The sequence below is a fragment of the Nycticebus coucang genome, chromosome 24, assembly GCF_027406575.1.
Source record: "Nycticebus coucang isolate mNycCou1 chromosome 24, mNycCou1.pri, whole genome shotgun sequence".
Lineage (NCBI taxonomy): Eukaryota > Metazoa > Chordata > Mammalia > Primates > Lorisidae > Nycticebus > Nycticebus coucang.
This window is the reverse complement of record NC_069803.1, coordinates 8,806,974-8,831,981: the sequence shown is the minus strand read 5'-3', so window position 1 is coordinate 8,831,981 and position 25,008 is coordinate 8,806,974. Positions and strand designations below refer to the sequence as shown.

The 25,008-nt window shown below is 42.0% G+C and overlaps 2 protein-coding genes across 7 annotated transcripts; one reads left to right on the top strand and one right to left on the bottom strand.

Annotated features, from left to right (window-relative positions):
• Nucleotides 1–1,100: 1,100 nt before the first annotated feature.
• Nucleotides 1,101–12,484, top strand: MAK16 (MAK16 homolog). The gene is made up of 10 exons (XM_053578544.1): nt 1,101–1,185; nt 3,912–3,961; nt 4,428–4,537; nt 4,643–4,707; nt 4,878–5,029; nt 5,684–5,738; nt 9,439–9,513; nt 10,557–10,667; nt 11,223–11,288; nt 12,213–12,484. The coding sequence occupies exons 1-10, from the start codon at nt 1,171–1,173 to the stop codon at nt 12,408–12,410; spliced, it is 897 nt and encodes a 298-aa protein (XP_053434519.1). The 5' UTR covers nt 1,101–1,170; the 3' UTR covers nt 12,411–12,484.
• TTI2 (TELO2 interacting protein 2) lies at nt 5,909–24,868 on the bottom strand. 6 transcript variants are annotated; one of them, XR_008377365.1, is made up of 8 exons: nt 23,797–24,868; nt 21,498–21,684; nt 20,182–20,274; nt 18,189–18,376; nt 17,968–18,111; nt 14,535–14,697; nt 12,864–13,026; nt 5,909–6,660 (listed from the first exon to the last, which is right to left on the bottom strand). XR_008377365.1 is itself a non-coding variant. In XM_053578542.1 (7 exons), the coding sequence occupies exons 1-7, from the start codon at nt 24,432–24,434 to the stop codon at nt 6,577–6,579; spliced, it is 1,497 nt and encodes a 498-aa protein (XP_053434517.1). In that variant the 5' UTR covers nt 24,435–24,868; the 3' UTR covers nt 5,909–6,576. The 6 variants fall into 6 exon arrangements, 2 of the variants coding, with proteins under 2 accessions (XP_053434517.1, XP_053434516.1); XR_008377366.1 differs by having other exon boundaries at nt 5,909–6,482; XR_008377367.1 differs by lacking the exon at nt 5,909–6,660 and adding an exon at nt 10,544–10,638.
• Between the last annotated feature and the right edge of the window lie 140 nt (nt 24,869–25,008).

Sequence of the window (25,008 nt, the reverse complement as noted above, 5' to 3'; positions counted from 1 at the left end):
GCACTCTACCAAGGGCCATAAAGTGAGACTCTGTCTCTACAAAAAAAAAAAATAACTAAGAAAATGCCATGAAGGCTATATTGAACAGTTTGATGAGAATATTTCAGATTGTGTATGAAACCAGCACATTGTACCCCTTGATTGCACTAATGTACACAGCTATGATTTAACAATAAAAAAAGGAGAGAACAGAAAAAATAAAAAATAAAAATAAATAAATAAATAAAAAATAAAAATAAGATTATTCATGTGTGTCATCTAAGACATCTTTTGTGATATGGGAGGAAGGCATGTTATACTAAATCAAAGTGACAAAGAACCTACCATTTTCCCTCCTTCAAGTGTTTGACCAAGTGTAGTGTGTGCAGGTGGTGGCTAGGTCCTGTCTTTGATTTTGTCCACATGGTTTTTAGCTTGTTTTTCCTAGCATAAAGGATATACACGTGTATGGTAACGTGACTCTCCTCTGGTCTCTAAATCATCTCTGTACAGGGCAGAGGAGTATTGAGAACCACAGCTACTTTTTACGATGCAATTTGGACTACGCATTAAACATAACTCCACTCCTCACACACGTCCGTTCTTGAAATGAGATAACTGGTTCATAAAAATTAAATAGCCCAAGATACTCTGTAAAAAGATATTAGTTATAACTAAAGTTTGGCTCCGAAGCCAGGGCTAAATCAATGCTTTCCAGCAGAGTCGCAGTTTTCACCTGCATGCAGTAAAACTACATTATGCGTAATATATTGAATTACTTCATAAAGTGATATGCATTCCTATTAAGGGCCCATCCTTAGTCTGCGACTGTGACCTTCTCAGTCTTTTGGTATTAGAATAGCCTTTATAAAACGAAATGGATCAGTAAAAGTCCTTTTCCCCTGGCGAAGATAAGTAGCCGGTCCTCACGGCGGCTCAGGAACCGCACGCCGAGAAGAGCGCGCCAGGGACACCGGCTGCGGCTCGCAGCCCCGTAGGAGTTTTGGGACACGGCCCGGTTATGACGTGGCGGCGCGAGCGCGCTAGGCCGCCAGGGGTCGCTGTGCCCTCCCGAGAGTCTCAGAGTTTCTCGCGAAACCTGAGGCGAGGCCTTTCCGGAAGTGACTTTCCGGAAGAAGCATGTCTTCTCCTGTGCTGCAGCCGAGAGCCACGCCCTGAGCCGCAGACACCATGCAGTCGGATGATGTGAGTCTCTTTTTGTTGTTCTGGCACCCCGGCGTTCGCGCAGGGAATGTTGCCCACTTTAGAGCACTCAGAAGACGCATACTGTGCTGGCCTGTTCGTCTTGTGTGGCTCCGGACGCGGCTTTTTGAATCCGGATTTCCAACGTGGGGTTCCCCCGCGTCCACCCGGGATTTCCATCCCCCTGCCCAGCCAGTAATGGGGACAGGATACCGCCACCTCAGCCCACGGGTGTGTGTGTCCAGACTTGGGCGGCGACAGTAGGGGACACGGTGCCATGCTGTCAGCTGTCAGCCTCCGGCTGCGGGGGGCGGCTCAAGGGATTCCGTTCTCATCCGTGTGCAGCTGCGTTGGGTTTATCTTTACACTTGCTCTGACGTCTGCCTACGTTCGCTCATTTAGTTCTTTGTTGGAGAAATTCTTAACGTGTTTAAAATGTGCTGAACTTTGTGGTGGTTACTGGAAATTTGGTTGTTAATAAGCCAGACAGTACTCTTCTGGAGTACTTGGCGGGGGAGACGGACAGCAAACAAGTGAACAAACCAATAAAACAAATGCACTGTGTAATAATACTATGAAAGAAAAATCAAGAGTGATGAAGTGTAATTAGGGGAGACCAGGTCAGGGAAAGTTTCTCAGAACAGAAGACGTTTGCGCTGAGTTCTAAAAAATGTGAACTAGCTACTAAGGGACTGAAGGAAAGGCAGTCCCGGCAGTGGGATCGGTAAAGCGCAGATCAGATCTGAAGGTATAAGGAGGAATTTAAAGGACACACAATGTGTACCTGTGTAAGAGCGACAGGTAATGAAGTTGGATATGCTTGCCAGAGCAATATCATGCCGAGTCCTGTAGGAAGTGTTTCTAGGGTGTTTAATGATACAATAAACGTTTTTGAAAAGTTCTTTAGTTGCTGTGTGGAGGACATTTGGACGAGGAAGAATGACAGCAAGACTAGGGTATGGTGAAAGTAGCTTCGACTAAGGTAGTAATGGTGGAGATGAAAAGAAGTGGATGAATTTTAATTCAGTGATCAATTCAGTGAAGAAAAGGGAGAAATCAAGGGATGTTACATTTAAACACATCAGAAGTGATTTTACTTATTGAAATGGGGAAGACTAGGGAAGGAATACCCTATTCTTTTAAGAGGTGTGGAACTGATAACACCATTTAGATGTGTTAATACACATATTTATGATGCCTATTAGATATTCAAGTGGAAACGCCAAATAGGCCTAGTACATGTAGGTATTCAGGGAAGACTGGTATTCAAGGAAGAAGTCTGACCAGGAGATAAACTTGGAAGTTGTTGATTTAGAGATTATATGTAAAACTGTAAGCCTTTTCCAGTTTCATTTCCTCTTACCTGCTGTCTACTATCCCCCACCAAACAGACCCACTTAAACTTCCCACAGTGTGTTCTCTTCTGTTTTCCTTCTTCACGTTTTTCCTTTAACTGCTTTAAAGCTTTTTCCCAATTCCTCAAGGCACTTCAAAGACTGCTGTACTCTCATGTACCTCTGTGTGGCTACCTTGTAAATTTACCTTTACTGCTACCTTGTGATACTTCCTTGACAGATCTTTCCTCTTAACTAGATACATAAACTCTTTTAAAAACCATACCTTTCTTCATTTAACAAATATTTGAGTGCCTACTCTGTGTCAGGACTTGGAGATGTCAGAGCCTTATATAAATCAAGTATACAATAAATGCTGAATGAATAAAGAGCACATTAGTTAGTGGAAAATAACGATAGATAACTTTTCCTTGCTCTCAATGGGATACAATTATGGTATGTATATCCAAAAATCTCATTTTTAGTAGAGACAGGGTCTCACTCTTGCTCAGGCTGGTCTTGAACTCTTGAGTGTATATACATACACACATATAACCCTTTATGCTAATAAAAGCAAGTTAAAAACAATGCAGACAAAATCAAAGCCTGGACCATACCTACCACCTGCACACACTACACTTGGTGAATCTCTTTAAGGAAGGAAAACAGTGTATTCTCTTTTACTTTGATTTAGTATAACATACCTTCCTCCCATATTACAATAATAAGCATATTGAGTAAAAAAGGAAAGTTATAAAGTATATAATAGGATCTCATTAAAAATATACACACAGGCATAGCTAGTGAAATGTAGATGTATAGAAAAAATCAGGAAAAATATTTACAAAATACTAATGAAATTTTATCTCTGTGTAATGTGGTCATGATCATTGCTGATCTGTATTAAGTTCATATACAAGAATCTTTTGAGTGTGTGTAAAGAAAAATAAGTGGCTTGGTGCCCGTAGCTCAGCCGTTAGGATACCGGCCACATACACAGGAGCTGGCGGGTTCAAACCCAGCCCCGGCCTGCTAAACAACAATGACAACTACAACAAAAAAATAGCTGGGCATTGTTGTGGGTGCCTGTAGACCCAGCAACTTGGGAGGCTGAGAATTGCTTAGGCCCAGGAGTTTGAGGTTGCTGTGAGCTGTGATTTTGCCACAGCACTCTACCCAGGGCAACATAGTGAGACCTTGTCTCAAAAAAAAAAAAAAAAAAAGTAAACAAGTCAGGCTATTTTAAAAAAATGTTTCTTTCTCTCATTACTCATTACAGACTCTTTTCCAGTAAAGCAGGCAATGTCTGAACACCTAGGGCACTGTCTTCTTGAATACCATGGCATCCCTTGGGTCAGAGCATTTGAAATGTTTTTTTTTTTTTTTGTCTTGCAGGTTATCTGGGATACACTTGGAAACAGGCAATTTTGTTCCTTCAAAATAAGGTGAGTGTAGATTTACAATTTTGACTAATTTTCTTTCAGTTATTGCCTCAGGGCTGTAGCTCTGTGGTTAGGGTGCCTGCCACATACACTGAGGCAGGTGGGTTTGAACCTGGCCTGGGCCTGCTAAACAACATTGACTACTGCAACAACAAAAAATAGTCAGGCATTGTGGTCGGGACCTGTAATCCCAGCTACTTGGGAGGCTGAGGCAAGAGAATTGCTTAAGCCCAAGAGTTTGAGGTTGCTGTCAGCTGTGATGTCACAGCACTCTACCCAGGACAACAGCTTGAGATTCTGTCTCAAAAAAAAAAAAAAAAAAAAAAAAGGTTCTTTCAGTTCTCTCCTTGGTAATTCATCTTGTAATCTTTGTTACTTTCCTCTCATTCCAAAACCAAATTTCAAGACTTGTAGAAATGAGTATAGCCTGACTGGATTCTGCATCTTTGTTTCCTTCCTCTCATTCTAGAACCAAGACTCAAGGTTTCTGCAGAAATGAATACAACTTGACTGGACTGTGTAATCGGTCATCTTGTCCCCTGGCAAATAGTCAGTATGCCACCATCAAAGAAGAGAAAGGTAACTCCCTGGGTTTAACTTCTGTGAGAACTACCCAGCAGCCTTTAAAGGGATGGTTTTTAGTCTCTATTAGTAACACTGACGGTATTTTACTTTACCCTTCAGGACAGTGCTACTTGTACATGAAGGTTATAGAACGAGCAGCTTTTCCCAGGCGTCTCTGGGAACGGGTAAGACTTATGACTAAACAGTGACCATTGATCAAAAGTATAAAGGCCACATGCTTGACCATATCTAGATTAAGCTTTTGAAGCCATCCTTATTAAGACCTGTTGTTTACAGTTAAGATCTAATAAATCATTTACATTTACCATTCAAACTTCCATTTTCTATTTGGTAGGTGCGGCTTAGTAAAAACTATGAGAGAGCACTGGAACAAATAGATGAAAATTTAATTTACTGGCCCCGTTTCATTCGACACAAATGTAAGCAGAGATTCACCAAAATTACCCAATACCTAATTCGAATTAGGAAACTTACATTAAAGCGACAGTAAGTATTTGGATCATTTATTTATTTTTAAATCGTTCTTTCCATGGAGCATATCTTAAAGCTGAGAGATTGCGAAACCTTAATGATTTCTATTACATTCAACTTTGTAGAATCTTTTATGATTAGCTAAGAAACTTTATCTCAGACTAAAAGTGTGCCCTTTAAAACAGTAGAATATAACTTCGTTACCCTCCCTACCTGAAAATCTTCCAACTCCTGAGGGAATCTTAAGATTAGAGATTTGAAAATGACATAAAATATATGAACTTCACTCTAGAGTCACTGAAAACTTATTTAAAGAGTGATAAGAAATTCACAGAATAAACAGACTGCCTTCTCAAGGAGTGTTGGGCCCTACTGGTTTTTCATTGTGGCCTACAGAGAATACTACAGATGTTAGTTTTATATAGAAAATTCCTTTTTCTTGATTCCCTAAAGCATTAACGTCAGCACGGTAAATGCCCTCAATCTCAGAAAGGCTTAAAAAAAAAACAAAAATAGTCATATTCACATATATGTAAAAATGACTTTTATAGCATTAAATATAGCACAAAATTCTAGAAATGTTTACGTGTATCTTGCTGTGTTGAGCTGAGCCCTACAAAACCAATTCCATATGAACTTGGAATATTTGATGTGTTTTATTTCTCCTAGGAGGAAACTTGTTCCTTTGAGTAAGAAGGTGGAGCGTAGGGAGAAAAGAAGAGAGGTAACTTACTATTCTGATAGTCACACCTTCTGTATTTTCACTGGGGAGGGGTGTGTGGACAGGGCTCATGAGAGATTCAGTCACCATGGTCTGTGTAAACTGTGTAGGATGGCCCTGGGTAATGGTTCACTAATAGATAATGATACTAGTTGCTGAAGACATCAGATTTTTTGTATCTTACGATTATGACTTTTAGGGCAGGCTAAAATAAGAGCACTTTAGAGGAGGGTATATATAATGGGGAAGAGAAAGAACTTTATCTTAGAGCTCCACAACTCCTTTATCTGAAATTCTTGAGGTCAGATGTCTTATGTATTACATATTACCTTCAGCAGAGTTTGAGCATTCTAGTCAAATACACTTATATTTCTGCAGTGAAATATACAAATGTTCACAGTAGATGGATTTAGAAAAATATATTCTTTAATAGCTTCATGTCCCTTCCAGTCATTTGGCTGCTAAATTGAATTTTTGGACTTTGAAATTGCTGGTAAAGAACTGAAACTCACTAGTACTCTCAGAGGCCAACACAGGTGGGTCTCTTGAGCTCAGGGTTTAAGACTAGCCTAAGCAAGAATGAGACCCCATCTCTACTAAAAATAGAAAAATTAGCCAGGTGTTGTGGCAGGTGTCTGTAGTACCAGCTACTCAGAGGCGGCTGAGGCAGGAAGATCACTTGAAGTCAGGAGTTTGAGGTTGCTGTGTGGTAGACTGACACCACGGTACTGTAGCCAGGGCAGCAGTCTCAAAAACAAACAAACAAAACAATACTCAGCCAGGAACAGTACACACCCAACACCCTATAATCCCAGCACTTTGGGAAGCTGAGCCAGGAGGATCAGTTGAGGCCAGAATTTCTAAGCTGTGGGGAACTATGATAGCGCCACTGCATTCCAGCTTGGGCAGCATAGCAAGACTGTCTCTAAAAAGGAAAAGAAAAAAAGAAAGAATTGAAAACTCAAATTTTTATCTCGTGTTACTTGCTCCTTTGCAGTGAACTGGTTTGTTTTGTTTCTAAAGCCTCCAATACTGATGGAATCAGTATCTATGGAAAATACACTTATCTCCAACCTTTGTCGCAGAGTAGTTTGCCTGTTCCCCTCACTGGTATCATGCTGAATCCTCTTCTGCTTTAAGCTCCAGAAATCAGCTCTTACTGACAAGTTCAAATTTTCACTCATTCTTGGAATTTGCTTTGCTTACCTCCCTTTCACCAACACACATTGGCTTGATCATTTGTCACCTCCTGTTAAAAAATAGCTTTCATGAGGGCAGCACCTGTGGCTCAAAGGGGCAGGGCACTGGCCCCATATGCTGGAGGTGGTGGGTTCAAACCCAGCCCCAGCCAGAAACTGCAAAAAAAAAAAAAAAATAGCTTTCATGGCTTGGCGCCTATGGCTCAAGCAGCTAAGGTGCCAGCCACATACACCTGAGCTGGCGGGTTCGAATCCAGCCGGGCCCGCCAAACAACAATGACGGCTGCAACCAAAAAATAGCCGGGTGTTATAGCGGGCGCCTGTGGTCCCAGCTATTTGGGAGGCTGAGGCAGGAGAATCGCTTGAGCCCAGGAGTTTGAGGTTGCTGTGAGCTGTGATGCCACGGCACTCTACCCAGGGTGACAGCTTGAGGCTCTGTCTCAAAAAAAAAATAGCTTTCATGGCTTGGCGCCTGTAGCTCAAGCAGCTAAGGTGCCAGCCACATACACCAGAGCTGGCGGGTTCAAATCCAGCCCAGGCCTGCCAAACAACAACTACAACCAAAAAATAGCCAGGTGTTGTGGTGGGCGCCTGTAGTCCCAGCTACTTGGGAGGCTGAGGCAAGAGAATCGCTTGAGCCCAGGAGTTGGAGGTTGTTGTGAGCTAAGATGTCACGGCACTCTACCCAGGGCAACAGCTGGAGGCTCTGTCTCAAAAAAAACCTTCATGCCGGGCGCCGGGGCTCATGCCTGTAATCCCAGTACTGTGGGAAGCTGAGGCGGGAGAACTGCTTGAGCTCAGGAGTTTAAGACTTACCTGGGTGAGAGTGAGACCGAACTCCTAAAAAAATGAAAAGAAGAAAAACAAAAACACCCAGCCAGATGCCAGGGCAAATACCTGTAATCCCAGTGGCTTCCAGAGGCTGAGGCAGTGGGATGCTCACAGCCCGAGTCTGAGGTTGCAGTGAGCTATGATGCCATTGAACTCTGCTCAGAGCATAGGGTGGGACTCAGTCTCAACAACAAAAAAAAAAAAGCAAAGAAATTAAAAAAAAAAAAAAACAGGGTGGCGTCCCCATATACCGAGGGTGGCAGGTTTTGAACCAGGCCCCGGCCAAACTGCAACAATAAAATAGCCGGGTGTTGTGGTGGGCGTCTATAGTGCCAGCTACTCATGAGGCTGAGGCAAGAGAATCGCCTAAGCCCAGGAGTTGGAGGTTGCTGTGAGTTGTGACGACACAGCACTCTACTGAGGGCAATAAAGTGGGACTCTGTCTCAAAAAAATAAATAAAATAAAAAACAAAAAGAGAAATAAAAAAATAAAAAGCAAGGGATTGAAGAAGAAATAGCTTTCATAATCTTCTGATGCTTTTGTTCCCATTATTCACTAGAAGGTTTGTTTTTTAAACTTCTGCTAGGTTACATACTACTTGATAGCCATTGTTATCTCAGGAAAGGTTGGTAAACATTTTTCTTTTTGTGACAGATGCACAGCTCTTTAGGTTCTACAACTTTAAAAGTACATAGAAATATACCTTTGTAAAACTCCTTGTCTTTTGCAAAATATTCAATGTCATTATAAATCCACTTAAATCCATCCAAGAGGTTCTATGTGACTAATCTGAATAGAAGAGAACCCCACTTTTAAACTCTCTCTACGGAGGAGTCTTCCTCAGGATATCCTGCTCACTATATCTGACACACAACTATTTGTGGACCGAGTCAGGGTACCGATGTCAGTATATGTGAAAAATATTAGTAACATAAAAAATACACCTAAGTTTTGAGTATTTTCTTCCAACACCTTAGTGGATCACTCTTGATGTGTAACAGGACCCCACTTTAGAGAATAACCTGGAACATAACCTGTAGCCTTTTAATTGAGCCATGTGCTCCTCATCTTGCAGCATTGTGATTTATTCCACACACAATTTAAGTTAATCATTCTAACAGCGGTTGAAAACCCTCTATGGTAATTTTCACTATCAAATTAATGCAAACTCTTAAGCTAGAAAAATAGATCATGGTTAGATTTTTATGTTTCGGTTTGGGGGTCATACAGGTTGATGTTAAATATCTTCTATGAGAGATCGTTGGAAAAATATTTTTTTAACCTATTTTTCTATAACATGGAATCCAACATGGTTTTAAAAAATGTGAAAGGATGAAAATCTCTCTTCCTTTTCCTTAGCTTTTACAAAGTCTGGCTTCAGGCTAGCTAATTTTTTGAGACACTTAAATATATATATATAGACCTACATGCTTTGTATATCTATCAAATATACAGCTTTTTTAGAATTTGATTAAGAATGTTAGAAATTTTGAATTTGAAAGGTTCCCAAGAAAGTTTGGGAGGGAAAGAAGTGTATCTCTAGAGAGGCAGAAGCCAGTCCTGCAAGGGGAAAGAATGATTATATCATCTTTCTCCTTTAAAAAAAACTTAGTAGTTTCTTCCACTTTACCAGGCTGAAAAATCAGTACTAATGAATGTTTTTCTCTTGTAGGAAAAGGCATTAATAGCTGCTCAACTGGACAATGCCATTGAGAAGGAATTACTGGAGAGACTGAAAAAAGATACGGTAAGCTAGTACAGTAGAGCCTCTGTGAGCTGACCACCCAAGGGACTGTAACAAACTGACCAGTACGCAGAGGGGGTCCACATTAAGGAACGAGGCCTGCTGTACTGAGACCTACATATGGTGCATGTCTGGTCTATGAAATTTAGGTCAACTTGAGGTGGTCAATGAAGGGAGTTGGTTAACTATGGAGGTTGTAGTATAGTTTTCAGGTACAAATTTTATTTTTTTGGGGGTAGTATCATGCTTGGAAATATTGAGAAAAGATGCTAGGAAGATCTTAACTCTGATTTTATCCCTGAAATAAAATAAAGCCACGTAGGCCAGGCTTTCTCATTTTAGTTCATTGATACAAGCATATCAAATGCTTTGGTTACCCTTGACATTCCATTCACCATAAGAGACCTCTCTTGCTTTTGCCCTTATTCTCAATTCCCATTCCCAAATGCAGCAATTCTATATCTCTGTATAAAAGCCAAAGGATTTTGCTCCTCCTGTCTATTACTCTTGACTTTAAGGATCTTTAAAATGAGTTTCGATCCCTTGGTGTGTGCCACACCTTTTGGGGGCAAGACACGATTGCAAGAGGGACGTTGCCTAACAAATGCAATCAGTGTAACCTGGTGTCTTGTACCCTCAGTGAATCCCCAACAATAAAAAAAAAAAGTTTTGATTCTTTCTTAAAATTAGTGTCATTTATACAAACATGATTAAAATATACTTTTTACTTATTTCCCCTTCTCAACAAAATTACATTTGTCCCAGTGCATAAGTTTTCCAGACCACTAAATTTTAAATGATCTGGTTCCATCCTCCATAGAAATTACCTATTTGGTAGAAGCCACTGATTATTTAAATGTCAAAAATGGGATGTTTTGGACATTGCTGGCTGTCTTAAGCTTGAAAATAATAATGAAGTATTAGCCATCAAATCAAGTATTTTCATTTAATCATTGAGGAAAAAAGAATATGCTTGGTGGACAGTGGAACTTCAAGTATGTATTATCTAAATGTAGTTAAAGCCAGTCTGTGTTTATGCTTTTCAGTATGGAGACATCTACAATTTCCCCATCCATGCCTTTGACAAGGCCTTGGAACAACAGGATGCAGAAAGTGACTCTTCAGATGCTGAGGAAAGAGATGAAGATGATGATGAAGTAAGTCCTGTTTTCTCAAACAGACTTATAGAGAACTAGATGTATTTTTATGTAATTTACAGACTATTACCTTCAGTTCCCTAACCATATCTTTTTTCCATAATGACATTAATTTTTGGTTTAGCAGGGCTGGATTTCTGTTCTTCAGGCTTGCCCAGCAAATCATTTATAAATTCACAATTTCAGTCATATTTATTGACATTCTAAGATTTTTTTCCTGCAGGTAACAAATTGTAAAGGTTTTCTTTTATACAGATTTTAAACAATTAAAAGGAAGATGCTTTACCTCTAATGATTAAAATTAGGAATAAGAATAGTGTGATAGGGTGGTGCCTGTGGCTTAAAGGAATAGGGCGTCGGCCCCATATACTGGAGGTGTTTTTAATTCAGAAGTATTAAATTTAGGAACAATTAAATTTTGGTGGCCTAGTAAGTAGACTCTGGTTCTCATAATGTTATTTATATACTTATTTATCAAGGAATAAAATGAGATCACAATGTCTAAACTGAATCTTCTTTATGTATTTTGAACCTAACAGTTATATTTTATTCTAGGATATGGGAAAAAGAGAATTTGTGGAAGATGATGAGGTAGATGAGAGTGACATAAGTGATTTTGAGGTGAGATTTATGGGTTAAAAAAAAAAACTGTGTGGCTTGGCGCCTGTGGCTCAAGCGGCTAAGGCACCAGCCATATACACCTGAGCTGGCGGGTTAGAATCCAGCCCGGGCCCGCCAAAAAATAGCTGGGCATTGTGGTGGGTGCCTGTAGTCCCAGCTACTTGGGAGGCTGAGGCAAGAGAATTGCTTGAGCCCAGGAGTTGGAGGTTGCTGTGAGCTGTGATGCCATGGCACTCTGTCCAGGGTGCAAAAGCTTGAGGCTCTGTTGCAAAAAAAAAAAAAAAATTGTGCTGGCTCAGTGCCTGTGGCTCAAACAGCTAAGGTGCCAGCCACATACACCTGAGCTGGTGGGTTCGAATCCAGCCTGGCAAATAACAATGTCGGCTGCAACCAAAAAATAGCCGGGTGTTGTGGCGGGCGCCTGTGGTCCCAGCTACTTGGGAGGCTGAGACAAGAGAATTGCTTAAGCCCAGGAGTTGGAGGTTGCTGTCAGTGGTGATGCCACAGCACTCTACCCAGGCGGCAGCTTAAGGCTCTGTCTCAAAAAAAAAAAAAAAAACTGTGCTGGCTTGGTGCCTGTAGCACAGTGGTTATGGTGTCAGCCACATATGCCACAGCAGGTGGGTTCAAACCTAGCCCGGGCCAGCTAAACAATAATGGCAACTGCAAAAAAAAAAACAAAAGTACTTGGGGGTGTTGTGGCCGGTACCGGTAGTCCTAGCTACTTGGGAGGCTAAAGCAGGAGAATTGCTTGAGCCCAAGAGTTTGAGGTTGCAGTGATCTGTGACAGTATGGCACTCTACCCAGGGCGACATAGTGAGACTCTGTCTCAAAAATAAATAAATAAATTGAAGGGGCAATGAAGGGAGTTTGGAGAAATCTGGCATTTTACCTACTCTTTTACTTTTTCTCTCCCCACATTAGGATATGGATAAACTGGATGCTGGCGGTGATGAGGACCAGGATGATACATCCTCCAGTGAGGAAGAGGAAGAAAAGGCCCTTAATGTGAAACACAAAGGCAAAACACCCTTGAAGGGACCCTTACAAAGAAAACGAGCCTATGTAGAGATAGAGTATGAACAGGAGACAGAGTCCATGGCCAAGGCCAAGACCACATGATTTCTCTTCAAAACATTTATACACAGGACTGAATATTTGGAAGTTTCTTTTTATCTTGAACATGTACACACCTCTAGCTTTTGCTATCTTGTGTTATATTTAACACAATATTTGTGTTTTTAATATTTATGTCACTTCACTGAGGCAAGAAATCTGGAATGAGTGGAAGAAAGCCCTAGGTTGTGAGTATACTTTTATACCGTATGTGTTGAAATAACAGCTTGAGCCTAAGAAGCTTAACAGATGAATTCTTGAATCTGAGATGAGACTGGGGGTGTAAATATTTCTAAATTTTAAATGCTAAATTCCTCAGTGTCCTGTTTTTCCTCCCAAACTTTATTTAGAAACTGCATCTTCAGTTTTTTCTTATTCACCTTTCCCTACTCTGGTGGGGGTAAAAAGAGAAAGAAGGAAAAAGCACTTCTAACTTAAAGATGTTTAGTGTAAAAATACCTTTTTTCCTTAAATGAGAAAGAAAAATCTTTTTGCTCTTGGGAAAGTAATACAAATCTTAAGTTCCATTGAAGGGAGTGCCTTCAGAAGCCTGTTGCACTTCTCTGATACAGTTCACCACCTTGCTGTCTTCACAGCTTTGGACAACGTTGGCCAGGAGACCCTGAAACATGAAACCAGATAGGCTTTGGGGTTTCTTTAATTATTCTTTTCCCTGTCTGCTGATTCTTCTTTCTTGGTATAATACTGAGAGAGAGAGTGAATGACACCAGGGGGCAGTTCACTACATAGTTTAGGTATCTAAAAACTGTATTAATGTGCTTGCATATGTTCTGCTGATTCATGAAGAAACAGCTTAATTCCAGGCAAGGCAAATTAGGTTTGATCTAGGGTTTGATTAAAGAGCTAAGATAACACAGTTGGAATACCATACTATCTTTAAACATTTTTAGTATACGAATTTCTTTTCATGTTACCTTAAATCTTTCAATTGAGGATTTCTAAATGGGATAAGAAATGAGGCAATAGGGAGGCGCCTGTGGCTCAGTGAGTAGGGCGCCGGTCCCATATGCTGGAGGTGGCAGGTTCAAACCCAGCCCCGGCCAAAAACCACCAAAAAAAAAAAAAAAGGCAATAGTTAATTATTATAAATACATATATAAATATACATACAACTATCATATGCTATGGCTTTGAGAAGTTAACTTTTGTGGAATATGGAACCAAAGGAAGAATTTCTGTGTGGATCATGAATACTGAAAACAATCTACCAAAGAGGGTGGCACCTGTGGCTCAGTGAGTAGGCAAAACACCCTTGAAGAGACCCTTACGAAGAAAAATGAGCCTATGTAGAGATAGAGTATGAGCAGTAGACAGAGTCCGTGGCCAGGGACTCTGTTCGAACCTGGCCCCAGCCAAACTGCAACAAAAAATAGCTGGGTGTTGTGGTGGGTGCCTCTGGTCCCAGTTACTTGGGAGGCTGAGGCAGGAGGATCATCTGAGCCCAAGAGCTGGAGGTTGCTGTGAGCTGTGACGCAACAGCACTCTACCAAGGGTGACAAAGTGAGACTCTTGTCTCTTAAAAAAAAAAATAAGAAGATCTGCCGAAGAGATAGCTGCCCCCACCAAAACTGGAAACATGATATCTGAATTAGTGTACCTGTTATTATTCCTTGGGGGCTCATGACTTTTTTTTTTTTAATTCAGAAGATTAGAACAGAACTTAAATTCACAAACTTTTTGAGTTACCTCCTCTGTTACCCTGGCTAGAGCACAGCGATGTCATCATAGGTCCCTACAGCCTCAAGCTCCTGGGCTTATAAGTGATCCTCCCGCCTCAACCTCCGAAGTAGCTGGGACTACAGGCACATGCCATCATGCCCAGCCCCAAATTCTTGATCATGAGGCATTTTGCCCTGTCTCGTTCATCCTTAACCCCAGTGACATCTGCTGATCCTCTTGCCTTTTGGTTTGAACAATTCCAAGTAACTTTAAAAGACAAATAATGTATTCTTCAGATTCTACTGAAGGCTAAAGTCTCAGATGGAAACCTAAATTATGCATGTTCATTTCCAGGCTTGGTCAGGCACATGAATAATAAGTTATAATAAACTAGGAATTACCTAGGATAATGAGGGCCAACTGAAGCCTGAGTTGCAGGTTCTGCCTTACCTTCACCTGTCCTTGAGAGCAGTGGTCCAGGATAATCAGGCAGTCTGTGGCCTCCTGCAACAAGGCGCTCTTAACTGGCTCGGGTGTCAGATTTGGATCCCTCGCTGCATCACATATCAGTTTCAAGAGAGCTTTCAGTAGGACCACAAGTCTGCAGGAAACTCTGGAACCAAGAAGAACTAAAGTCAATATTAAATTTGCAAGAGACTTCAAAGGCTGGCTAGTGAAAAGCCCTCATCTCACAAAGGAAGGAGCTAAAGCCAAAGTTAAGTGATGTAAAAGACTGCAGAGCTGCAAACAAGAGACTCCTCCTCAACACTCCTGTTAGTGTACTTCGGTATACATACCCATACTCTAGCCTAAGAATAACTTCCTTTCTTCCAGAAGTTCGGTTCTACTATAAGGAAACAGCCCACTCATGGGCTGAGAAGGGGAAACCAGGATCTTCCCTTACCAAAGACATGTACTTTTGGCCAGAGGAGAGAGCCCACAAACTTTCAACTTTTATGCTGTCTTAGGCCTAGAAGTTAAAAAAAAATGGAGGCGGGCGGCGCGTGTGGCTCAAGGAGTAGGGCGCCAGTCCCATATGCCGGAGGTGGCGGGTTCAAACCCAGCCCCAGCCAAAAAAAAAAAACATAAATAAATGGAGGCTTCTGCAACTTAAGTGTCAATTTCAATTTTCTGTCATTTAATTTCAGATCCTATCAGTTAAGTCCAACCTATTTATTTCCAATTATTAACCTTTCTAAAAGTTTTTATCCCTTGGATGAAGTTCTGGAAATGGTAGTGGTGATGATTGCACAATATTGTGATTGTACTTCATGCCACTAAAATGTACACTTAGGGTGGCGCCTCTGGCTCAGTGAGTATACCGACGGTGGTGGGTTCGAACCCAGCCCTGGCCAAACTGCAACAAAAAAATAGCCAGGCATTGTGGCGAGCACCTATAGTCCCTGCTACTGGGAAGGCTGAGGCAAGAGCATTGCCTAAGCTCAGGAGTTGGAAGTTGCTATGAGTTGTGCCATCATAGCACTCTACCGAGGGTGACAAAGTGGAACTCTGTCTCAAAAAAATAAACTGTACACTGAAAAATGGTAAATTTTATGTATTTATAAAGTTTACCATTTTATATAAAAATGATAAAATTTAAATTTTATGTATAATAAAAGCTGAAAAATAAACCTGTAATGTGAAAAAATACACGATAAATATTTATTAACAGACATGATTGGGAGAAAAATGTTTTCATCCCTTCATTTAAAAATATTCAACCTGGCTCGGCGGCGGTAGCTCAGTGAGTAAGGCGCCAGCCACATACACCAAAGCTGGCAGGTTTGAGCCAGGCCTGGGCCTGCTAAACAACAATGACAACTGCAATCAAAAAATAGCCAGGCATTGTGGTAGGTACCTGTAGCCCCAGCTACTGGGGAGGCTGGGCTGAGGCAAGAGAATCGCTTAAGCCCAAGAGTTTAAGATTGCTGCGAGCTGTGACACCACAGAACTCTACGGAGGGCGATATGGTGAAACTCTTATCTCAAAAAAAAAAATTTCAAGCTGGCCAAGCAAGGTGGTTCATGCCTGTACTCCTAGCACTCTGGGAGGCCAAGGTAGATGGATCAGGAGTTTCAGACCAGTCTAAGAGTGAGACCCCATTTTTACTAAAAATAGAAAAACTAGCTGGGTGTTATATAGTCCTAGCTACTAGGGAGCCTGAGGCAAGAAGTTCACTCAAGCCCAAGACTTTGAAGATGCTATGAGCTCTGATGCCATGACACTCTACCCAGAGGGACAGAGTGAGACTAGGTCTCAGAAAAAATAAAAATATTCAGCCTTTCCCTACAGTCTACCCTCAACCATAGACAACACATTTCTTTTTTAAATCTCTTTACATTTGTTTACCATTCTCTTCTTGGAATCTTGGTCTCTGATCTTGAAAGATCTGACACAGAATTCATCTGATTAATCTTTTCATTCATCTGTTCATGTCCATTCACTCTTCAAATATTTGTGTACCTAATGACAGATACTGAGTATACTTTGGGAGAATAACAGAAGTGGTCTTCCATTCTCCTAGAGTTTACAGTTCAGCAGGGGAGAAGGTAGTAAGTATACAATGCAATCTAGTTACAAATGTGACTGCAAGAAAAACTGTCATGGGGGAAAGTTACTCTGGATTCCTTGTACATTTATAAGGAAGTGAGAGAACATGGTCCAGAATAAATATGTTGGGCCACTGGATTCTCTGGCTGAATTAAATTTTCAGTTATGCAAGAAAGCCTTTTGCTAACTCATCAGCTTGGGTTCCAATTTATTCCTGATACCTACCCTCAAGTCACAGTTGGAATGCTTTCAAAGCAAGCAAATCCTAACTTTATATTCTAATCGCTGCTCTGGAGATGGCAAATGATGTACTAGGAAGTATTCTACTCTCAATTACATTTAAGGAATATTAGGATGAACAAAGTAAGCATGTTTTTACTGTGGCACTTCTAAATGACTAACATTCTTCTATGCGTTATAAATCTAGAGAGATGTACAAAGAGCACCTGGGTGCGTATTCTTCAGAATGCCCATCTAAGCCATTCTTAAGATGTAGTTGAGTTTATTTATTTTTTTTGAGACAGAGTCTCACTTTGTCACCCTTGGTCAAGTGCCATGGCATCACAGCCTACAGCAACCTCAAACTCTTGGGCTCAAGCGACTCTCTTGCCTCAGCCTCCCATGTAGCTAGAACAACAGGCACTTGCCAAAACGCCTGGGGTCTCATTCTTGCTCAGGGTGGTCCCCAACCTGTAAGCTCAAGCAATCCACCCACCTCGGCCACCCAGAGTGCTAGGATTACAAGCATGAGCCACCACACCTGGCCCAATATAGTTGAATTTAAAAGAAGTTATTTAACAGTGGCAGAATCTGGAAATGATGCCTGGTGAAAGGGTCAAATATGAGCACCTGAAGTTACTATACATCTATTTTATCTTTCTAATGCCACATTCTCAGTTCAAACTCCTATAAGTGTGTGAAAATGGAAGGTATTCAAATATAATACTTTGAGGGGCCAGGCATGGTGGCTCACACCTGTAATCTCAGCACTTGGGAGGCTGAGGCGGGTGAATTCCCTGAGCTCACATGTTTGAGACCAGCCTGAGCCAAAGTGAGACGCCATCTCTAAAAATAGCTGGGTGTTGTGGTAGGTGCCTATAGTCCCAGCTACTTGGGAGACTAAAGTAAGAGAATCCCTTGAGCCTAGGAGTTTGAGGTTGTTGTGAGCTGACTCCACAGTATTCTACGAAGGGTGACAGAGTGAGACTATGTCTCAAAAAAAACAAAACAAATACAATATTTTGTACTGAATGTGCATCTGGGCAAGTTCTGAACAGAAAAATTGGCTAAGTTTTACTTCTTTTATCAGACCTGTCGGTTTTGGCTGCTATACCTTGGCCAGGTATATTGCATGACAAGTTTTAGGGTTTCCAATATCTTCAATCTAGCCTCCTCCTCTGGTCCATCATAAACCTCCAGATAACCAATGATGACTCGCTCTAGCCTCCTCAAGTGCCGGACAGTTAGGATCCCCAACCTAAGGACAAAAGAGAAAATGTGACGCCAAAGAACTGAAGCTGGGAGAATGGCCAGACCAGCAACCCAGTGACTCACCGCTTCACAAAAGCCGGTAGGTGTCTTGTATAGGTCCTGCGTAAGAGAAGGCGGTGCTCAGGCTCCATGTGGGTCAGGATCAGCTGCAGCACCTCATCACAGTGTGTGGTGGGCCGAGCTCCATCTCCCTTCCACTGCTGGGCCTTTTCCAGGATGGGGAATAAATCCAGCAGACACAGGAGCACAACCTCAGAGGAAGGAATGGAAGGAAACTAGCTCATAATTTTCACCACAGCACTCGTTGATTTTTCTAGGAACTTAATCTACTGTTGTTAGGGTCCATGTCACAGAATTCTAAAATAATAAGTAGTAATATCACTAGTAACATTAAGTGCTTTTTATTTTTTCAAACTCTATATTCTTTCCATCTGACAGTCTCATGTTAAAACACATACTTTCTCTTCAGAACTGTTCTTTGCTAATTGGAAAAATGGGAAGAATGGCAGGACTGGGTGGGTCTTTAACTTAGGGATCTAAGTCTACTGTCACTAAGTCTGACTTACTGATACATAATATCTGCATGTACTTTCAATAAAATTGCTCCTAATAGATTCTCAGATTGTTCAAATTTGTCTTAAATTGGATCACCTTATCTGAAATTTCAGGGTCTAGGCTCCCTTTTAAGCTCTCCTGGGATCTCTGGGGGTTTTTGGTTGTTTTTTTTGTTTGTTTTTTTTTTTTGAGACAGAGCCTCAAGGTGTTGCCCTGGGTAGAGTGCCGTGGCCTCACAGCAACCTCTAATTCCTGGGCTTAAGCGATTCTCTTGCTTCAGCCTCCCAAGTAGCTGGGACTACAGGCGCCCGCCATAACGCCTGGCTATTTTCTTGTAGTTGTTGTTGTTTGGCAGGCCCGGGCCAGGTTCGAACCTACCAGCCGGGTGTATGTGGCTGGCGCCCTAGCCACTGAGCTACAGGCACAGAGCCATTAACTTCTTTTTTTTGAGACAGAGTCTCAAGCTGTCACCCTGGGTACAGTGATGTGGCATCACAGCTCATAGCAACCTCCAGCTCCTGGGCTCAAGCAATTCTCCTGCCTCTGCCTCCCAAGTAGCTGGGACTACAGGTGCCTGCCACAATGCCCGGCTATTTTTTGTTTGTAGCCGTCATTGTTGTTTGGCGGCCCGGGCTGGATTCAAACCTGCCAGCTCAGGTGTATGTGGCTGGCGCCTTAGCCACTTGAGCCACAGGCACCAAGCCAGAGCCATTAACTTCTTTCTTACCTTTTCTAATGTTCTGACCCCTAAGAAATTGTTTCATCCTTCTTAAAAGGGATTATCATCACCTTCCCAAAGCCTCCTAAAACCACCCCCAATTCCACCCAGAACTGGTTTGTTGCCTATTGCTGCATACCCACTACATACTGCATTTTATACAAACCTTTTCTAATACGGCTATCACTCTATACTGTAGCTACATGTAGATATGTGAATACATATTTATATATTTACAGAAAATGTCTCTCCAAAGGTTATCTTAAAGCCAGAACCTGTCTGATTCATTTACTCTTAGAACCTACAATGGTTACTGCACACTCAATAAAAGACACTAAAATAATACACACACGGGCGGCGCCTGTGGCTCAAAGGGGTAGGGCGCCGGCCCATTATTCCAGAGGTTGTGGGTTCAAACCGAGCCCTGGCCAAACTGCAAAAAAATAAAATAAAATAAAATAAAATAACATACAGAGGGTTTCTAGTGAGGGTATGTGTTGACATAAAGCAGCACAGATGGGAGAACATTTAAATCAATGTTCTGCCTCCAAAGTGATACACAGCTGACCCAGATAAAGACAGAACACAGCCTCATTTGTGGAGATTCAGGAGCACAGATGCCTGCTTGGTGTTGAGATACTTTCAATTTGGCAACGGCTTTTCATTACCGTCCTCATTTTCCAAGAGAAGAAAATGTCCCTCTGCTATTCCTACTCATGTAGCTCCATCTTCTACTCAAATATACAGAACTCAGAGACACTTATGATCAAATAATACAAGTACCTGAATGAGATCATGCTCTGGGGTGTATAGGTGGTTGAAAATGGCATGGTACAGAACCTGGACTCTGTTATACTGGAGCAAATCAGCAGCTGGCTGGAATAAAAAAAATGATCCAATTAAAAGAAAAGTTTCCCAAGACTGGCAAAATGTTGATTATCTTTGACACTGGATTGTGGGTGCATGAAGATTCATTATGCCACTCTCTCTACTTCCGTGTATACATTTCTTAAAAGCCCCATAATACAAAGGTTTCTTTTTTTCAAGACAGAGTCTCACTCTCTTGCCCAGGCTAGAATGCCATGGCATGAGTCTAGCTCACACAACCTCAAACTCCTGGGTTTACATGACTCTCTTGCCTCAGCCTCCAAGTAGTAGGCAGGACTACAGGCTCCTGCCACAATGCCCAACTAATTTGTTTTTAGTAGAGATGGTTTTACTAGAGACCAGGTCTCACTCTTGCTCAAGCTGATCTTGAAGGATCCTCCTCTCTCAGCCTCCCACAATGCTAGGATTATAGGCATGAGCCTTAAAGTTTCTTTGACTAATAGTTTGCACATTTGGATATAATCCATTTTAGGTTCTGATTTTATTTAGTGTTTTTTGTTGTTGTTGTGCCTGTTGTTTTTCTTCAAAGCCAACCCTTATTCACTCAAAGTCTAGTTATCTAGTTTGATAGTTTCTTCTATAATTGTTTTTTTTATTTGTTTGTTTGTTTTTTGCAGTTTTTGGTGGGGGCTGGGTTTGAACCTGCCACCTCTGGCTTATGGGGCCGGCGCCCTACTCCTTTGAGCCACAGGCACTGCCAAGTTTCTTCTATAATTGTCCTTTCAGTTATTATATTACCTATGAGATACAATACCAGGTTGGCAGAAGAAAAAATACACATAAGAAGAAAAATTAGAGATAAGTAAACTTAATGACACCATTAATAGAAAGCAGTTAAAATACGTAAGCAAAAATGAAACACTGGGGCAGCGCCTGTGGCTCAGTAAGTAGGGCGCCAGCCTCATATACCAAGGGTGTCGGGTTTGAACTTGGCCTGGCCAAACTGCAACAAAAAAATAGCTGGGCGTTGTGGCAGGCACCTGTAGTCCCAGCTACTCGGGAGGCTGAGGCAAGAGAATCGTCTAAGCCCAAGATCTGCAGGTTGCTATGAGCTGTGATGCCAAAGCACTCTACCGAGGGTGATAAAGTGAGACTCTGTCTCTGAAAAAAAAAAAAAAAAAGAAAAATGAAACAGTGATATGATGCATGAGGAACAGCTGTGAATGAGTCAGTCTGTCCTAGCAGTGCAGATGACAGCAGAGGCTACTTACCACATTGAGCACAATGTGATGGAGGCAGAGCACACCCAGGATTTTGTTCTCAGTCTGATAATCATCTGAGATAAGCAATGAAGGGGGAAGTATCCTTTCCAGATGATGGGTCAGCCAGGGTCGAGTAACTTGTTGCAGAGTCCATGAGAAAACATGTTTGATGGCAGGGCTGCTCTTCCAGGATTCCCTAAATGGACACATCCAACCACATCAAGTAAAGTGACATTTTTTTTTCTATTTGTAACTTTTTTTTTTTTTATTGTTGGGGATTCATTGAATTTGTAACTTTTTTTAAAAAATTCAGGTTAATGTGAGGGTTGACATGTTTTTGTTTTTTTTTTTTTTGCAGTTTTTGGCCGGGGCTAGGTTTGAACCTGCCACCTCCGGCATATGGGGCTGGCGCCCTACTCCTTGGAGCCACAGGCACCGCCAAACGTGTTTTTTTTTTGTTTTTGTTTTTTTGTAGAGACAGAGTCTACTTTATCGCCTCAGTAGAGTGCCGTGGTGTCACATTGCTCATAGCAACCTCCAACTCCTGGGCTTAGGCGATTCTCCTGCCTCAGCCTCCCGGGTAGCTGGGACCACAGGCGCCCGCCACAACACCAGCTATTCTTTTGTTGTAGTTTGCCAGGGCTGGGTTTGAACCCACCACCCTTGGTATATGGGGCCGGCACCCTACCTACTGAGTCACAGGGGCCACCCAGGTGACTTGTTTTTAATCAACAGCAACAAAAAAATTAACCAGTTCAAGCTAAACAGAGTATTTTCCCACCTTTGAAAAATATTGCATCCCTTGGGCGGCGCCTGTGGCTCAGTCGGTAAGGCGCCGGCCCCATATACCGAGGGTGGCGGGTTCAAACCCACCCCGGCCAAACTGCAACCAAAAAATAGCCGGGCGTTGTGGCGGGCGCCTGTAGTCCCAGCTACTCAGGAGGCTGAGGGCAAGAGAATCGCTTAAGCCCAGGAGTTGGAAGTTGCTGTCAGCTGTGTGAGGCCATGGCACTCTACCGAGGGCCATAAAGTGAGACTCGGTCTCTACAAAAAAAAAAGAAAAATATTGCATCCCATGTAAGATAATTCTTGATTCTATACTATACATATTTAAGATTTATATTAGAACGACTTATATAAGTTGCACTAACTGTATTTAGTAATCAATCACACAGGGCTCTTGGTCTAAAGCACAGCCAATGAGAAGTAGCCAATTATCACAGCTATGTAAAGAACGTATGGTGACAGTGGTGGTTACAGGAAAGATGTGTTGGGACAAAAGAGTAAAGGAAATGTGTTAATATTACAAAAACAAATCAATAGATACCTGAACACCAGTATATAAAGTGAGTTTACAAATGATTCAACTAATTCACTAAATGGTAACAGTGGGATAGGTATATTATCTTTATATTTGAAATAACAAAGGTGAGATTTAGAGAGTCTTTCTAAAGAAACAGAAGCACAGAAAAGAAGCACCAGACTTCAAACCAAGAGCTTTCAACTCCATGTTCCTGGAGTTAAAAATGACAGCTATGGGTATTTTCCACATGACTCCAGTGCTAACAGAGTAGCAAATGGAAACTCACCAAAAGTACTTTAGCTAATAGCAATCTAAAGAATCTGGGCAGTTGGCGGGGCCTGTGGCTCAAGGAGTAGGGCGCTGATCCCATATGCCGGAGGTGGTGCGTTCAAACCCAGCCCTGGCCAAAAACCACACACACACACACACACACACACACAAAGAATCTGGGCTGCGCCTGTGGCTCAAAGGAGTAGGGTGCCGGACCTATATACCAGAGGTGGCAGTTTCAAACCTGGCCCCAGCCAAAAACCACAAAAAAAAAAAAAAAAAGAATGTTTATCTTTCCATCCCAAACATTGCTGCCTTATCTGAAACCATCCCTATCTAATAATGACTGAAGAGTTTCAAGATCCTCAAGTCTAAATTCAAACCATGAATTTAATTAAGTCCTCTTCAAATCCCCATGCATATTCCAATAGTTTGGAATTATTAACTTATTCCAGGTAAGTGGTACAGAATTTCTAATTTTCCAAGGCAGCTGTCATAAGAACTGGAAAGAGCACAGAAAAATTCAGCCTGAAGACCTCGGTTATGATCTCAAGTTTGCTACTATTTCGTTATGCCATTTATAGCAAAGAAAACCTTCTTGGACCTTAACAGATGTGCTATTACAACACCCTTATTTTACTTATTAAGAAACTCAGTTTTTTCCAGCGCCAACATTCTAAATCTAAAAGATTAGGTTGAGCCTCAGGTCAGTGGTAAACCGTAAGGAGTACTTACTTATTCAAACTGGGTTTAAGAAGTCCCATTATCATAGTAAATCTCCCTTTCTCATCTTCATTTTTTCCGTGTAGGAATTCTGCCACAGAACCGCATTCAGTAACTTGGAGCAGTAACGTGAGAACCTCCCTAGCAACTTCCCGAGATCTTAGGCTGGTCCATGGTTGGTCAAGGCTGTGTGTGACGGCAAAAATATAGATGGGTCCCGCCAAGTGACGTAGGCCTGACTTCCATGCAGGGCAGGCCAGAGAATTCTTGGAAGTTTCGATTTTTCCCAACAGCTTAAGGAACAGTAACCCAACTTCTGCTGCTTTCTCAGCCACTTGACAGTGGCTATGACCTCCACTTTCCTCCTCCTTGGGTGGGGCTGCATACATCTCCAGAGTTTTTGCCACCTGCTCCAGTATCTCCGGCATTCCGCGGAGCTCACCGTCAAATAATCTATCATACTCCGTGTGTTCTATTAGAGCACCTAGATCTTTAAGAGCTGCATCTCTTCCTCTGACCCCTCGTGCCTCCTGGCCGGTAAGACCGGGCAAAATCTTGGAGAAGGCCTGTCCTAGGGCGGAGGGAGATCGCTCTTCAGGCAAGGAAGAGCCTTCCTGCAGTGAGGTTTCCCGAGCGCCGTCCAGTTCCATTCCTCAGACCGCAGCACGAAAGGGCTGGTCTTTCTCGGAGGACCGGGAAGGAGGCAAGGACAGATCCGGTAAAGAGGCAAGGACAGATCCGGTAAAGAGGCAAGAGGAGTCACCGGAGGCTGGACTTTTCCCAAAGAACACACATAATTAAAAATAAATCAAATCAAATCAACGGCGAGACGTCTTGGAGAATGGGGCCAGTTTGATCGGGATAAGAATAAAATGAGTGAGAGGGAAGGGTTCTCGGAAAGAGAAAGGGGCCTCTCATAATAAAAGTCTCAGACTTGTAACAGGGAAGTGGAGAGACTACTACTGCCTTTTTGAAGACTTTAAAAAAAATTTAAATTCAAGAAATACACCCCTGAGCCATAACGCCAACGCGACAATTGGCGGGTACCTGCAGCCCTTTGCACAAAACGCCGCTATCTAGTAGAATCCGGATCCCACTAAAGTGTTGCCGCAAAGCACACGGTCAGCTTCCGCCAATATCGCCGCAACGCCTCGTCATTTCACGACTTATAGTCGTAAAGCTATACAAAGATCCAGGTTCTTAAAAAAAGGCGGAGAGGTGGAG